Consider the following 17,237-nt stretch of genomic DNA (forward strand, 5'->3'; position numbering starts at 1 on the left):
GCGCATAATGCGTGAGACTTGGTGCCTAGTATCTGGTATCTGGGGTAATAATAATGTATATTTGTAAAAAGGGTAAAAGGTAAAAAAGTGATAGGATAAGAGAAGGTTCTTATTGACTCTCTATTGTGACCCAATAACTGATAACCTATTATCCAATTCCAATTCATATCCCTTTTCGACTTCTTGTTTATAAATATTAAATCACTAACCTATAACATACAAACACTCCATCGTATCTCAATTATTGCTGAATGGAATATACTCTTTCATCTTCCTTCACCACTCGATTTCTAACCGTTTCTTCTCCGGCGAACACTACCCCTCGTTTCGCGGGAAATTTAAAATCGTTTTCACCTTTTAAATCGTCAGTTACGAAACGTTGTCGTTTAGTGGTTGCGAGTTACTGTGAGTTTAGTAGTTTGAATACCCCGATTGAACCGGTGACTCCGGCCGGTAGGTTTTTATCAAGTGTGCTGTTGAATGAACGGAAATCGTTTCATGATGCTGTGGCGGAAACGTTGGAGAAGTTAGTTAACGATGTTGATGAAGCTAATAAACGTACGGTGTTAACTGCTGATTCCACTGAAGCTTGTCTTCATAGGTTTGTGATTTTACCCTGTTCCAGTTTATTTTCGTAATTTACTCTGTAAATAAAGTATACTAATGTTTTTGGATTTTTATTATAAAATAACCGGCTTATACAATAAATTCATGATCGTTAACGGCGGTCCTAAAATAATTGAAGATTTTGCTAAACCGATGATAATACGTAATATGAATCCGTTAAGTAGTTAAACGGTAAAAGTTAACGCTATATAACTACTATGTATCAATTACCCCTAAACTAAGTGAATTATATTTTTGATAGAAATTGTTGTTGTATGTGTTGTACTTTCAACAACAACAAAACTCAATTACACATAGATAGCATATGGGGATGTGAGACGTAGACAATCCTTCTCCTATCCGAGAATAAAGACAAGTCATCCCTCTCCCTATTCGACGGATAGAGAGATTGCTTCCGAGTGGACTTCCGGCCAATAAGTAGGGAAAAAATTTTAAAAAAATAAATAAAATTGAGACATTATAAAAATGGTAAAATCAAATTTTCATGTGTTTGTACTAAGTAAATTATTATAGTATTAAACTTAATCAACTTTCTATAGTTCATTGTATGTATGTGATGACGACTGATGACGATAAGTTTTTACATCTGTAATTTATGTATTGGCGTGCAACTGTTTAATCACCTGGTAAGTTATAAATTTTTGTAAAACTTTTTTTTTTTTTTTAATTCGTGACAACTTTTGTAATAAACTGATTCGTTAGTATTCTATCTGTTTTTGATCTAATACCCGTTGCCACAGCATCATAATCATAATTTATTTAACCCTTATAGACTAAAAAAGTGGCCTGTTTCGTAGTTTCAGTTAAATCGAATCGTCGTTTTGAGTTTGCGTTCACATTACAAACGGTCCCTCAACTTCGACTACATTTACACAACGGCCTCTCAAGTTTACACTTTTAAGGGGTACAAAGTGTAAATATATAATTTTGTTACAATAAAAGAAACTAATTCCACCCTAATTTATAACGGGCACTATCTTCTCGCTCGGTGCGAGTTAAATTTTTCAGAGACCACCGTTCAACCCGAAAAAATCTTATGAACCCAACGGGACTAACTATATGCGAAACGGACACTTCTAAAAAAAAAAGCTAAATAAAATGGCAACCCGTATCTTCCCGCTCGACACGAGTTAAATTTTTTCGACGGCAGCGTCAGACTCGAAATAATTTTATGAACAAAACGAAACTAACCACGTTCGAAACGGACACTTTTTAAAAAACGTTAAACACAACGACAACCCGTATCTTTCTGTTCGCCGGGAGTTAAATTTTTCCGACAGCACCGTTACACTCGAAAAAAATTATTGAACAAAACAAAACTAACTACGTTCGAAACGGATACTTTTTAAAAAACGCTTAACACATTGGTCATGTTCCCGTCTGCAAATACACAACGCTACGTTAAATATGAATACGCAGGCCGAAAGCCCCCCGCCGCAACGCGCGGGCCGGTCCAAACTAGTTATCATAATTAGTCACACTGGTTAGTAATAAAAGAACAAACACATAATATTTGCTATATGAAATAATCAGAAGTTTGGTGATCATTGAGATTTCCATTTCCAATTTGTTTAAAGTTGGATTCATTATTATCAAGTTAATGCAATAAATAGTCATTCAAATGAGGCTATGGCAGGCTAATTATTGACTTTATGTTATTTTGCCAAAAAAATAAAAATAAAAATAAATAAATAAATAAAAACCATCCATGACCCATTGACCCCCTCCCTCAAAAATAATGGAGCCCACTTTATTAATTAAGAAAAAGAAAATAAACCAATGTATAAATTATGAAGCTAAAAGTACAACTATTAAATTAACAAACCTTACACTCCCATAAAGCACGAACACCAAGGTGAAAGTGTGAGTGTGACCGAGGGCAGGCGCACTGCCATGGCCCCATCGAGCACATGACGAGGGTGGTTTGAGGACTAGGGCGAAAGTGTGCCGATGGCACTGCTTTAAGGCTATGAGAATTTTTTATTTTTTATTTTTTTTAAATGAAACAATAAACACATGCATTTTTGTTCGCGACGGGACTCGAACTCATAACCTCCTTAATAAGATTCCTTGATATATTTGGGCCAGAAGCCCTTTGGTCTATAAGGCTATGATAATTAAGATGTAGTTTTTGTCATCTAACTTTTTAATGCAATCATATATACAGGAGGATTGCGGAGCTAAAGGAACGCGAATGTAAAATCGCTATAGAAGATGTAATGTACATGTTAATCCTCTACAAATTCTACGAACTTAAAGTCCATATAATTCCACGTCTCTCAAAATGTATTTACAACAACCGACTCGAAATCTTGCCTTCGAAAGACTGGGAACTCGAGTCAATACATAGTTTTGAGGTATTGGAGATGATAAGACAACATTTAACTTCTGTTACAGGCTGGAGATCAGATTTTAGTGTGACCGACAGTTGGGCCACGACCCAAATCAAACGGGCCGATCTTTCACAACTTTATACTTCTTCAATACTCTTTGGATATTTTCTTAAATCCGCCACGTTGAGACATCAACTCGAAATGAGCCTCGTGGACCCCATTGGTGACATGGTTTTCAACACATTTAGAAGAATGAATCTTGTTTTCGGGGATACTCTTAACACGATGATGATAACAACAACACCGTTTGATGGTAAAAAGAAACGAGAGAAATTGAGTTCTTATTTAATGGGATTTTCCCCTGATTCACTGACGAAATGTGCGCAACCTAATTCTAAGGAAGCTTTAAATCTTATAGCGAAACATAGTTTAGCGCTTTTTGGTGATGTGGAATCGGATAAAGTGATATCTACATCGTTTGCAACGTTAAAGAGGTTTGGATTGGAGGCGATTGCATTCGGGTCGTTTCTTTGGGATACAGAAGAATACGTTAATACTGTATATAACCTTGAGGAGAACAACTAATTACACGAAAAACACATCGGGTTTAGTAAGTTCTTATGAACTTGTTGATATTAGTGTTTATAGTAGCTTTGTTTTGTAAATAGGAGTGTCAAATTTTGGTACATATCTGTTTTCAGTTAACAGTGTTTTTGGGTACTTAAAGTATCTTAACTTTATGTTACTATCTACACTGTCTCTTTTGACTACCTTGACTACTTGATCACTTCAGCATCAGCGGAATATTAAGGTTTAATCTGTTGTTCTGTTTATGACCTGACCCGACCCGGCCCGGCCCATTTTAGTCACACTTTATGATTATGATGTTTAGTGTGAAAGTGGCCGTTTGCCAACCCTGTTTTTTTGGTTCTAATAATGCTTCTATAATCAATTAGTAAGAAAGTTTCAAAGTGATACTTGATGTTTTATGAAAAGGGGTTTGTTAGAGAGTCACTGTTAGTCATTAATTATTAATTAATCTTATTATTTGGCACATAAACTTATCATTAGGTATTACCTAGCCATAACCATTTATATATCATCATCACGATCGTGATAGAAAATATAGTACATATAGTAGTATTATTGGATATAAGAATGTAGAATTGTGTAAAGGAACACTCTTGAATAAATGTTGAAAAAAGTTGACCAGATACTATTTAATGTTTGTTCTCGGATGGGTATGTTTATCATCAAGTGATCCTGACTAACATTAGCACAGTATATATACTTTTATCTGTAACAAAAAAGATATCATAACAGCACCCAGTTTTTGACGGTGTACTATGTTTAAAATGCAACTTTTTTTAGAACGGCAAACTCACGCCACCTTACATAATTTTACACGAATAATGTTGTGAACATGATATGAACTCATGACCTAAAAGTCAGAGGGCTCCTCGATACGGCTCGGCCAAAGGCCCTTTGGTTAATCAAATACGAACTGTCTATCATGTCGACAAAGATTCAGTATCTCTACTCAAATGCAAATAGAACTTCAATCGGCGAACCTAATCAAGTTTTTTGGCTTAGCTTCTGAATTCCTATTTTGAAACAACCTGTTAATTGCAGCCACGTACAACGATAGTAGTCTAGAAGTCACGGAGGACATGCAACATAAAACGAATGTCATCGGCTCAATTCTCGTGCTGATGTTTTTATAACCATATGATACGCTATTTATCTTTGTTATGTTGACAATGCTCATTGGAAGTCGTTAAAGCTAATGCAAAGTTGCAAGGATTATATTCTTGTTTTGTGGCTCATAGGGATGGCAAAATGACCCGTACTCGATGGGGAAACCCGAAACTCGTTATAATTGGGTCGGGTCTGATCCGAGTCCGTCGGGTCATGGGCTAGGTATGGGGATGGTTACAAAAAAAATTCCGGGTTCGGGTTCGGGTATGATTTTGGATACAAACCCGTATACCCGACCCGCATACCCGTATACCCGGCCCAAGGGATTTTAATAATAATTTTTATGTAAAATTTTAGTATTACTATTATATTGTTAATGTATGAAAGATTTCTCTTATTTGTTTTGAAAACGAGTATAATCTTATTCAATATAATCATATATAACAAGTTTTCGAGATGCGATATTTTATATACTTTGTGTATTTGAGTATTTTAGAAAGTTTTCAATCAACTTTTTATATGTGATATTTTATAATACTTTAAACATGAAGTAGTAAAATTATTTTTCAATATTTTGATTTGGTAACTTATTGAAAAAATAGATACAGAATGACTAATCGGGTATACCGTTTACCCGTGGAGAAACCCGAAACCCGATAGTATGTAAGTAAATGGGGACCCGACGGGTTTCGGGCCGGGTTTGGGGCGGGGTTTCTTAATCGGGTTCGGGTCTGAGATTAACTAAACCCGACCCAAACTCAACCGGATGTGATCCCTAGTGGCTCAGCATGTTAGTACAGAAAAATTAGGAGCAATGAGTTTGGGTTTTGATTCAAAAATCTCTACCACTGTTGGGCTGTGTGACGACCCGTAAATTTCCGACCAAATTTAAACTTAATCTTTATATGATTTCGACACGATAAGCAAAGTCTGTAATGTTGAGTTTCAAAAATTTTGGAACTATATTCATGTAATCAATTACCCTTTGACTGTGCTCGACGATTCACGAACAAATTATATGTAAATAGATATGTATATAAATATATATATATATTTTACAAAGTGATAAAATATAATATTAACTAGATACAAAACGTTTTGATTTAAATTAATATTATCATATATATAAATAACGAGAAGTTGAATTAAAGAAGCAAATGACCTAAACACTCGAACGTTAAAGTTACATTTCGAGTGATATAGTTTATTGATAATTTAAGTCGATATTTTGACAAGAGTACGAGTCACAAAACGTAGAATGCCAAATTATTAAAGCGTACGAAAGGACGTTCGAGAAACCGGAACCGGGACATAAGTCGAGCGTCAACGTACAAGTTATCGGAACTAAAATTACAAGTCACCTATGCACATGTCGACAAGCTAGTGAACAAAAATTTCTGAGCTAGAAATGCTGATAAGGCTAAAAAGAAACATATATTTCATAGCATTATCCCCCAAGAAAGACAGGATTTTAGTTGTAATTGTTCCATATTCAAGTAATATTCATTTATATTTAATAAGTGCGAAGACAAAAGGCGAAAACGAAGAATTGAAGACGGAAAGGTCCAAAATGCTCAAATGTACAAGATACAATTAAAGTGGTTCAAATTATTGATGAAGAACGTCTAAAAATGATAAGAGTACAAGTTGCGGAACGCAAAGTACACGATATAAAATAGTACGCAAGGACGTTCGAAAATCCGGAACCGGGACCCGAGCCAAGAAGAAACGCCCGACGCAATGGACCAAAAATATCTAGTCTACTATGCATATAAATATAATATAATATATAAATAATTATTAAAATTATTTATATTTTATATATATTTAATAAATATGTCGACGAACAAGATGACAAAAGATATGTGAGCTGTCCAGCGTGGCCATGCGACTCGCATGGCAAATAGGCATAAACCCATGCGAGTCGCATGAGGATCAGAATCAGCTCACATTCTATAAATTGCCAGTTTTCGTTCCAGTTTACCAGAAACATATACATAATAATACTCCGTAAGAATAATAATAATAATAAATTTATAATATATAAATAAATATAGTATAGATTAGTGTTATATTAGATTAGTTTGGGTTATGTAAAAGTTATTTTTACGGGTTTTGAAGTCGAAATTCTGTCCGTGTACCACTACGCGATAAATAATCAATGTAAGCTATGTTCTCCTTTTTAAATTAATGTCTCGTACTTAAGTTATTATTATGCTTATTTAATCCGAAGTAATCATGATGTTGGGCTAATTACTAAAATGGGTAATTGGGCTTTGTACCATAATTGGGGTTTGGACAAAAGAACGACACTTGTGGAAATTAGACTATGGGCTATTAATGGGCTTTATATTTGTTTAACTAAATGATAGTTTTTTAATGTTAATATAAAGATTTACAATTGGGCGTCCCTATAAATTACCATATACACTCGATCGGACACGATGGGCGGGGTATTTATATGTACGAATAATCGTTCATTTAACCGGACACGGGAATGGATTAATAGCCACTAGAATAATTAAAACAGGGGTGAAATTACATTCAAGGGTAATTGGTGTAATTGTTAACAAAGTAGTAAAACCTTGGTTTACACGCAGTCGATAACCTGGTGTATTCATTAAACAAAGTATTAAAACCTTGTTACAATTCGAATCCCCAATTAGTTGGAATATTTAACTTCGGGTATAAGAATAATTTGACGAGGACACTCGCACTTTATATTTATGACTGATGGACTGTTATGGACAAAAACCAGACGGACATATTAAGTAATCCAGGACAAAGGACAATTAACCCATGGGCATAAAACTAAAATCAACACGTCAAACATCATGATTACGGAAGTTTAAATAAGCATAATTCTTTTATTTCATATTTAATTTTCTTTATTTTATATTTAATTGCACTTCTAATTATCGCACTTTTATTTATTGTTATTTAATCGCACTTTTAATTATCGTACTTTTTAATTATCGCAAGTTTATTTTATCGCACTTTTATTATTCGCAATTTCATTATCGTTATTTACTTTACGCTTTAATTTAAGTCTTGTATTTATTTTATATTTTACATTAGGTTTTAACTGCGACTAAAGTTTTAAAATCGACAAACCGGTCATTAAACGGTAAAACCCCCCTTTTTATATTTATATTTATATATTGTTATATAAAAATAAAGTGTTTCATAAGCCCGTCTCCCTGTGGAACGAACCGGACTTACTAAAAACTATACTACTTCGCGACTAGGTACACTGCCTATTGTGTTGTAGCAAGGTTTTGGTATATCCATTTTGTAAATATTTAATTAAAACTTGTTAAATTTTGTAGCATTCCGTATTAAAAATATACACTATTTCGTAACCCCGTGCTACCACATCAAGTTTTTGGCGCCGCTGCCGGGGAGTCGGCGAAATATTTATTTACATTTTTAGAAAAACAATATAAAATCTATAAAAAAAAAAAAAAAATTTAAAATTTTAAAAACCGAAAAAAAAAATATTTTTAAATCTATTTTTAAGTTTTTTTTATATATTTATAAAATTATAAAGTATTTTCTTTTTATTTTAGTTTTAAAAATATTAAGTTTTTATTTAAATTATATATATTTTATGTTATATATATTAAAACAGAAAATATAATATAAATATAAAATAAAACGAATTGAACCTTTATTTGAACTGTCATCTGAACTGGCCAAACAGGTCATGCGACTCGCATGACCCCCTGCCTAAACCCATGCGAGTCGCATGAGGTCAACTGACAGGCCAGGTTTTACCCTATTTTCGCATTTAATACGGTGTATTATATTATTATTATTTATAAACCCTAGTTTATTATTATTATTATATTTAAGTTTTAAGTTTATTTAATTTATATTTACTTATATTTAGTTTTATTATATATATAACTTAATACTTTAATATAATATAATATAAAAATAATATTTTTATAAAAATTATATTTTTATCTATTTTAAACTTATTTCTATTTTTGTACCTTTTAATCGTTTTTAGCGTAATTTTCGTATTTTTATCGTTCGTACTTAGTTTTTAGTCATAGTTTTTGCTGTTGTTATTTTTATTTTTAGATTTTTAGGCTTTGCCGTAAAATCTCTTAAGTGCTTTTTCTTTAGATTAAGATTTAGTTGCTTTAGAATTTTGCGACGCCGTTTTTCGCTTTAGTTTTAAATAGATTTTAGTGCCTAAATAACGTAATTGCCGTTTTTCCTTTAGAATTGCATTTACCTTTAGACTTTTAGGCGCAACTTTTTAGATTTAGTTTTTAGACTTTTAAGTTTCGACGTTTTTCTTTCTTATTTTTATTTTTCGACGTTTTTCGACGCGCAATCTATTTCTTTCTTATTTCTCGACGCTCTAGTTTTTAGGACCTAGAATTTTCTCTATTTCTTATCTAATTCTCAAAACGGAAAGAAAAATTATTTAAGCGGTTAAGTTAATGGACGTTGACATTTTTCTGGTTCGTAGTAATAGTTGGATTTGTTAGTGGCTAGTTGTGGGCTTCCGATTTAAAGGGTCCTGGCTACCTGCTGCATCTTTTGGCTATTCGAAACGTGGGCAAAATCAGAAAAGTCTATTAATTGGACAACTTATATAAGTTTTTCTATTTTTATAACTAATAGGATAATTCGTGAATGCACCACATTGTAGCTAAAATTTGGCCATCGCAATAAAATGGAAAATTTTGAAAACAAGGCCTTGGAAACTCTTTTTGAACTCCAAAATCAATTAAATCAATACTCTCAACCGAGTGTTGATGACAATTCGGTCAGTCAATCTTGGATAGCGAACGACGAAACAATAACTGGTTGTGAAATCTGTGGAGATTATCACTCAACATGGGAATGTTACTATTACGTTCCTACTGAAAATTACGCACCCACAGAACCTGAATGGAACGATTATGAAGAACACAATTCTAATTGGGATTATTCCCAAGAAGATATTCAAACTCAACAACCAGAAGAACTTGAAGATTCTTTAGATTATATGAGAATCAAACTCGAAGAACTTGATGCTCAAAAGGAACAAATGAGAGAGTTTGTAAATAGGCAAGCTGAAACTCTATCAGATTACACACCTGTTGATCTGAGGAGTATTGTGCAAGAAAATCTCAAATCATCGAATTTTGATGAATTCGAGAGCTCCGAAATCACCAACTATCCCGATGATAATTCTTATTCAGCCTTACCAATTTCACAACATATCGACACATTAGCCTCTACCGACGAAGAAGATGTAAGGGTAACAAATTGGTACTCTTGGGAAAACGATAACGTTGAAAATTTTACCCCCGAGACCAAACCGAACTTCACCATTCCACAACCTCCTAACCCAATATTCTCAATAGACGAGTCATCTACTGAAGATGAACCACGAGCTGTAATAGATAATGACACCTCGGATTTCACCCAATTGGGTAATAGAGGTGAAACCTTTGATTCCGAGAATGAACGGAAGGAAATATTAGAAATTGTCCACCCTATAGATATAAGTATGTCGGTGTATATCGATCCATTTGACCAAGAACCAGAAAAGAGACATATCCATTTACTAAAAGCTACACTTAAAAAAGAATTAAGTAGTGACGATCAACGGGTGAGTCTAAACTTTAAACCCATTGATATATTATACACCACCCGAGATATAAATAACTGGCTCACTATTCTAATTCGTGGAACTTATTCTACCGACTTCACATGTCGTCAGCTAAGTGTGGGGAAGTCTAACCCCACTTAACGTTAAAATAGGGGTTCGGGTTAGTGCATAACTCGTTAATAACCATGCATGATAAGTTAGGGTAAAATATGTATTTTCAAAAAAAAAAAAAAAAATTAGCAAACAGTTCAGAAAAGCAACCATTTTTGAAGAAAAACATGTGTGATAAAACAAAAAGGAAGGAACGATGAGGCGCGCCATCTATCATTCGACGAGCTTTGTAAGTACAAACTAGGTATTCTTAATCACTTTTCTACACTAATCACCCTCATGAATTTATAATTAGAGTCTGATTTCATGCAAATGAGGGCATTGCATGATCTCAAGTGTGGGGAAGGGTTATAAATTCTCTCGGGTTTACACTTGGTTTATTTGCCAAATTTTGTGAAAATTTGAAAAATTTTCAACTAAATGAATTTAAAATCATGTTTATACATATTTATGAACGATGAAAACTAGGTGTTAATACCGAAATTATCGTTACCTTAAAAAGGACATAAATTGAGAAACAACCCAAAACGCTTGAATTCATTTAAGAATGGAATAGAAGAGAATAAAAAGGCAAAGAAATAAACTAAGTGTGGGGAGAATGTACCAAGTTATTCAATTAAAAATTATCTATCACATGTTTCTGTAAAGTTATTGCAGGTGATTTTGTTTTGAACTAAATTAATAGTTTTACCCGGTTTATTGTGATACTTTTGAAAGAAAGATGGATCTACACGATGAATCAATTCCATCATTAGAAGGAAGTAAAGTCTTCCGAAAAAGACACGCGCTTCTTGATTTAGGTCATGAAGTTGTCGTCCAGACCAGCTGTAGGTTGACGAAAAATCTAGAAAAGTCATCACTAAAATCGGCTGGAAATCCACGGACCTCAGCATCAAACAGGGTCGCCAAGTGGTCAGATTTATCCTAACCATGAGAAGGATTTATCTCGTACAATGGGGGGCACCGTGCAAATTAGCTTGATAAGACTAATGAATCAGATCCCCAGAAAGGATAATCTCCTTAAAGATTAAAAATCAGCTTTTAAGACTGATATTACTCAATCCTTGAGATTGACCTTAAAGATTGAGAATTCAAACTCATGGAATTCAATGATATCTAAACTCGAGCTTGAACGAGAAAATATTTTGATCAAAAATACAAACCGATTTGTTTTCTGAAAATCCATTTTCAATGTGTTCATTACCATTGAACGTTAAATCCTAGGAATTCACCTGGAATTCATTAGGTCACCTGAACCAAATCGGGTGTCAACCGTAAGAACGGTGGTTGCATAGCATGGTCGGAGACAGGACCTTGTGCCAGACCGAAAAATCATAGGATGATCTTTACTATTGCTCCTACCAAGGATAGTACTAGCATCCGACACGTAATTAGACCATGAACAAATGCATGTCACGGGACATTGCCTTAACAGTTTCTTGTTCATCGCTTTCCTTTACAACCGGACGGTAGTTTACCGAAAGGTAATATACGGAACAAGTAAACTGGATGTGTGCTTTCCGATACCGGGATAGCAGTGGATTACACGAACCTAAAAGTTTTTAGCCAAAATATTGATCCACAAATATATTTTGCAACACGAATGGTGGGTCAAATCAGAAAACTTGTCTAGGGTAAAATCTAGCTTGAATTTTCAAAAGATCAAATGTTTTCATAAAGATCCAATTTCCTTAAGGATCTAAATTTTTATAGTCATGTGGGACTGTAAACCGCCTTTCAAATGTGCACTTTGCTTTGGAAACCGAAAGTAAATCGGCTATTTGATTGCAAGTGTCGTTGACCTAAACCCGAGGCAACTGTGGATGACACACCCACCTTTAACCATGGTTCTATCGTTACTATCATTATTTATACCGCCATATCAAAATCACTGATGTACAAAGTGTGAAGAATAAAGAAGTGATTCGTGTAATGTATTATATTATTTCAAGACTGTATTGCTTGAGGACAAGCAACGTTCAAGTGTGGGGATATTGATAAGGCTAAAAAGAAACATATATTTCATAGCATTATCCCCCAAGAAAGACAGGATTTTAGTTGTAATTGTTCCATATTCAAGTAATATTCATTTATATTTAATAAGTGCGAAGACAAAAGGCGAAAACGAAGAATTGAAGACGGAAAGGTCCAAAATGCTCAAATGTACAAGATACAATTAAAGTGGTTCAAATTATTGATGAAGAACGTCTAAAAATGATAAGAGTACAAGTTGCGGAACGCAAAGTACACGATATAAAATAGTACGCAAGGACGTTCGAAAATCCGGAACCGGGACCCGAGCCAAGAAGAAACGCCCGACGCAATGGACCAAAAATATCTAGTCTACTATGCATATAAATATAATATAATATATAAATAATTATTAAAATTATTTATATTTTATATATATTTAATAAATATGTCGACGAACAAGATGACAAAAGATATGTGAGCTGTCCAGCGTGGCCATGCGACTCGCATGGCAAATAGGCATAAACCCATGCGAGTCGCATGAGGATCAGAATCAGCTCACATTCTATAAATTGCCAGTTTTCGTTCCAGTTTACCAGAAACATATACATAATAATACTCCGTAAGAATAATAATAATAATAAATTTATAATATATAAATAAATATAGTATAGATTAGTGTTATATTAGATTAGTTTGGGTTATGTAAAAGTTATTTTTACGGGTTTTGAAGTCGAAATTCTGTCCGTGTACCACTACGCGATAAATAATCAATGTAAGCTATGTTCTCCTTTTTAAATTAATGTCTCGTACTTAAGTTATTATTATGCTTATTTAATCCGAAGTAATCATGATGTTGGGCTAATTACTAAAATGGGTAATTGGGCTTTGTACCATAATTGGGGTTTGGACAAAAGAACGACACTTGTGGAAATTAGACTATGGGCTATTAATGGGCTTTATATTTGTTTAACTAAATGATAGTTTTTTAATGTTAATATAAAGATTTACAATTGGGCGTCCCTATAAATTACCATATACACTCGATCGGACACGATGGGCGGGGTATTTATATGTACGAATAATCGTTCATTTAACCGGACACGGGAATGGATTAATAGCCACTAGAATAATTAAAACAGGGGTGAAATTACATTCAAGGGTAATTGGTGTAATTGTTAACAAAGTAGTAAAACCTTGGTTTACACGCAGTCGATAACCTGGTGTATTCATTAAACAAAGTATTAAAACCTTGTTACAATTCGAATCCCCAATTAGTTGGAATATTTAACTTCGGGTATAAGAATAATTTGACGAGGACACTCGCACTTTATATTTATGACTGATGGACTGTTATGGACAAAAACCAGACGGACATATTAAGTAATCCAGGACAAAGGACAATTAACCCATGGGCATAAAACTAAAATCAACACGTCAAACATCATGATTACGGAAGTTTAAATAAGCATAATTCTTTTATTTCATATTTAATTTTCTTTATTTTATATTTAATTGCACTTCTAATTATCGCACTTTTATTTATTGTTATTTAATCGCACTTTTAATTATCGTACTTTTTAATTATCGCAAGTTTATTTTATCGCACTTTTATTATTCGCAATTTCATTATCGTTATTTACTTTACGCTTTAATTTAAGTCTTGTATTTATTTTATATTTTACATTAGGTTTTAACTGCGACTAAAGTTTTAAAATCGACAAACCGGTCATTAAACGGTAAAACCCCCCTTTTTATATTTAGCGTGAGGAATAAAATAGCTTATATAATACTTTGTTTAATGAATACACCAGGTTATCGACTGCGTGTAAACCAAGGTTTGTTAACAATTACACCAATTACCCTTGGGCTTACCCATGGACTATCAGAGATTGGATATATCAAACCTGCATCTAGCAGTTTAATAATCTCTTTCTTAACTACATCTTGCATATTAGGATTTAGTCTTCGTTGGCGTTGCACATACGTTTTATGACCTTCTTCCATAAGGATTTTATGTGTGCAATACGAAGGACTTATTCCTTTAATATCATGAATCTTCCATGCAATGGCTGGTTTATGAGCTTTCAACACAGAAATGAGCTGTGATTTTTCATTTTCAGTAAGAGAAGACGATATTATTACAGGTAATTCAGATTCACCATGTAAATAAGCGTATTCCAAATGGTTTGGAAGTGGCTTTAACTCTAATTTCGGAGGTTCTTCTATCGATGATTTATATCGATATCTGTCTTCTTCTTTTAGCATTTGAATTTCTTCTGTTGTTGGTTCATATCCATTAGCTATAAGTGTAGCTAACATTTCAGCTTCATCAATTGGTTCATTACCTTCTCCTAAAGAACATTCTCCTGTTCCTTGTAATTCTGGAAATTCTTCTAATAATTCTGCATGTGCATCTATAGTTTGAATATAATAACATGTATCATCTGCAGATTGTGGTTGTTGCATTGCTCTATCAACTGAAAAGGTAACACTCTCATCCTCTATACTTAGGGTCAGTTTCTTACCGAACACGTCTATCATTGCTTTAGCCGTGTTTAAGAATGGTCTTCCTAATATTAGAGGAACTTGAGAATCTTCTTCCATGTCTAGAACAACAAAATCTACTGGGAATACTAAAGTACCAACTTTAACTAGCATGTTTTCCATTATCCCTCTAGGATATTTTATTGATCTATCGGCTAGTTGTATACTTATTCTGGTTGGTTTTAATTCTCCAAGGTCTAGTTTAGCGTATAGTGAATACGGCATTAGATTTATACTAGCACCTAAATCTGCCAATGCTTCTATTGAACTAAGACTACCCAGAAAACATGGAATTGTGAAACTTCCTGGATCAGATAATTTTTCTGGTATCTTATTCAACAGCACTGCTGAACAATTAGCATTCATAGTAACAGCCGAGAGTTCTTCCATTTTCTTTCTATTCGTGATTAGATCTTTCAGGAATTTAGCATACCTTGGCATTCCTGAAATCACATCAATGAAAGGAAGATTTACATTTATCTGTTTAAACATATCCAGGAATTTGGATTGCTCGGCTTCAAGTTTTTCCTTCTTCATTTTACTCGGGTAAGGAAGTGGTGGTTGGTATGGTTTAACATAAGGTTTATCCTTAACTGTGTTATCTTCATTAACCTTTTCAACTACCGGTTCTTTTTCCTTTTCTTTATCAGGTTGTGGTTCTTGTGGAGTAGGAATAGTTTCATCAGAAGTTACAGGTATTTCAGGTGGTTTAAGTGTTGTACCACTTCTTGTGGTAATAGCTTTAGCTGTTTCATTCCGGGGGTTAGCATTTGTATCACTAGGTAAACTTCCCGGTTTTCTTTCACCTATTAACCTTGCTAGGTTACTTACTTCTTGTTCCAGATTTTGAATAGAAGCTTGTTGATTTCTAAATGCTTGAGCATTTTGTTCATTTGTTTGTTTTTGAGATGTGAAAAACTGCGTTTGAGTTTCAACTAGCTTTGTCATCATATCTTCTAAATTCGGATTTTTATCATCGGTTTGTTGTGGTGGTTTGTTTTGAAAATTCGGTCTTTGCTGATTGTAAGTATTATTGGATACTTGTTGATTGCTAGGACCTTGTTGGTTGTTGTATGGAATATTTCGGTTATAATTCTGGTTTTGATTGTAAATCGGTCTTGGCGGTTGATAATTATTCTGATAATTATTTCCAGGCCTTTGGTTTATGTATGAAATATTCTCTCTTTGTTCCATTGTTAATTCAATACTTAGACAATCTTTTGTCAAATGTGGTCCTCCACACTGCTCACAACTAATTCGTATTGAGTGAATATCCTTAGTCATCTTTTCCATTCGTCTCTCGAAAGCATCTATCTTTGCGGAAATGGAATCTAAGTCATGGCTAGAATCGGCTCTAGCTGCTTTAGATGATCTAATGATATCTTTTTCTTGGTGCCACTCATGTGAGTGGGAAGCAGTATTATCAATAATTTTGTAAGCATCAGTTTCGGTTTTCTTCATAATAGAACCACCAGCTGCTATATCTATGTCTTTTCTTGTAGTGATGTCGCATCCTCGGTAGAATATTTGTACTATTTGACAGGTGTCTAAACCATGTTGCGGACATCCTCTTAGTAACTTTCCATATCTTGTCCACGCCTCATATAGAGTTTCATTTGGCTTCTGTGTGAACGTAACAATTTCTGCTTGAAGTCTTACGGCTTTAGATGCAGGAAAGAATTGTTTAAGAAATTTGTCAATTAAAACATCCCATGTATCGATCGCCCCTTCAGGTAACGATTCCAACCAATCTTTGGCTTCTCCCTTTAAAGTCCAGGGAAATAACATGAGATATATCTGTTCATCCTCCACTTCTCTTATTTTGAATAGTGTGCAGATCCTATTAAAGGTACGTAGATGTTCATTTGGATCTTCCTTCGGCGCACCACTAAATTGGCATTGATTAGTCACCATGTGTAGAATTTGTCCTTTGATTTCATAATCTGGCGCATTAATGTCTGGATGAGTAATTGCGTGACCTTGGCCAGTGCGTTTAGCTCTCATTCGGTCTTCCATACTTAAAGGTTCCAGATTCTCCATAATTGAATTTGTTGAATCGGTATCACTAGATGATTCTGATTTAATAGTTCGTTCCTCAACAATCTCTGTTTGAATGATTGGTGGTTCCGGAGGAAAGTTTAATGGTTCAGGATCTATGAACCGTTCCTGAATATTTTCTGGATTCTCAATTGTGAGGTTTGTTTCAAAAACTGGATTATCGGAAATTTGAACTGAAGTACTTGGTCGACTGGATGACGATTCTAAAGAAAAATCAACGGCGGTTATATTTGTTAAACGATGTCTTGATCTAGTTACAGGTGGTGAACGTACAA

The 17,237-nt window shown here is 34.0% G+C and overlaps 1 protein-coding gene across 1 annotated transcript; it reads left to right on the plus strand.

The window, feature by feature from the left end:
- Positions 1-212: 212 nt before the first annotated feature.
- Positions 213-3,730, plus strand: LOC139843212 (UV-B-induced protein At3g17800, chloroplastic-like). Its single transcript, XM_071833276.1, has 2 exons — positions 213-601; positions 2,795-3,730. The coding sequence occupies exons 1-2, from the start codon at positions 252-254 to the stop codon at positions 3,543-3,545; spliced, it is 1,101 nt and encodes a 366-aa protein (XP_071689377.1). The 5' UTR covers positions 213-251; the 3' UTR covers positions 3,546-3,730.
- The last annotated feature ends 13,507 nt before the right edge of the window (positions 3,731-17,237 follow it).

Source organism: Rutidosis leptorrhynchoides, chromosome 4, assembly GCF_046630445.1.
Source record: "Rutidosis leptorrhynchoides isolate AG116_Rl617_1_P2 chromosome 4, CSIRO_AGI_Rlap_v1, whole genome shotgun sequence".
In the NCBI taxonomy this organism is placed as follows: domain Eukaryota; kingdom Viridiplantae; phylum Streptophyta; class Magnoliopsida; order Asterales; family Asteraceae; genus Rutidosis; species Rutidosis leptorrhynchoides.

Excerpts from the sequence above, each read along its gene's own strand:
- LOC139843212 (XM_071833276.1), top strand. The coding sequence starts at position 252 with ATGGAATATACTCTTTCATCTTCCTTCACCACTCGATTTCTAACCGTT. Across the intron at positions 602-2,794 it reads ACTGAAGCTTGTCTTCATAG|GAGGATTGCGGAGCTAAAGG; the intron begins GTTTGTGATTTT and ends TCATATATACAG.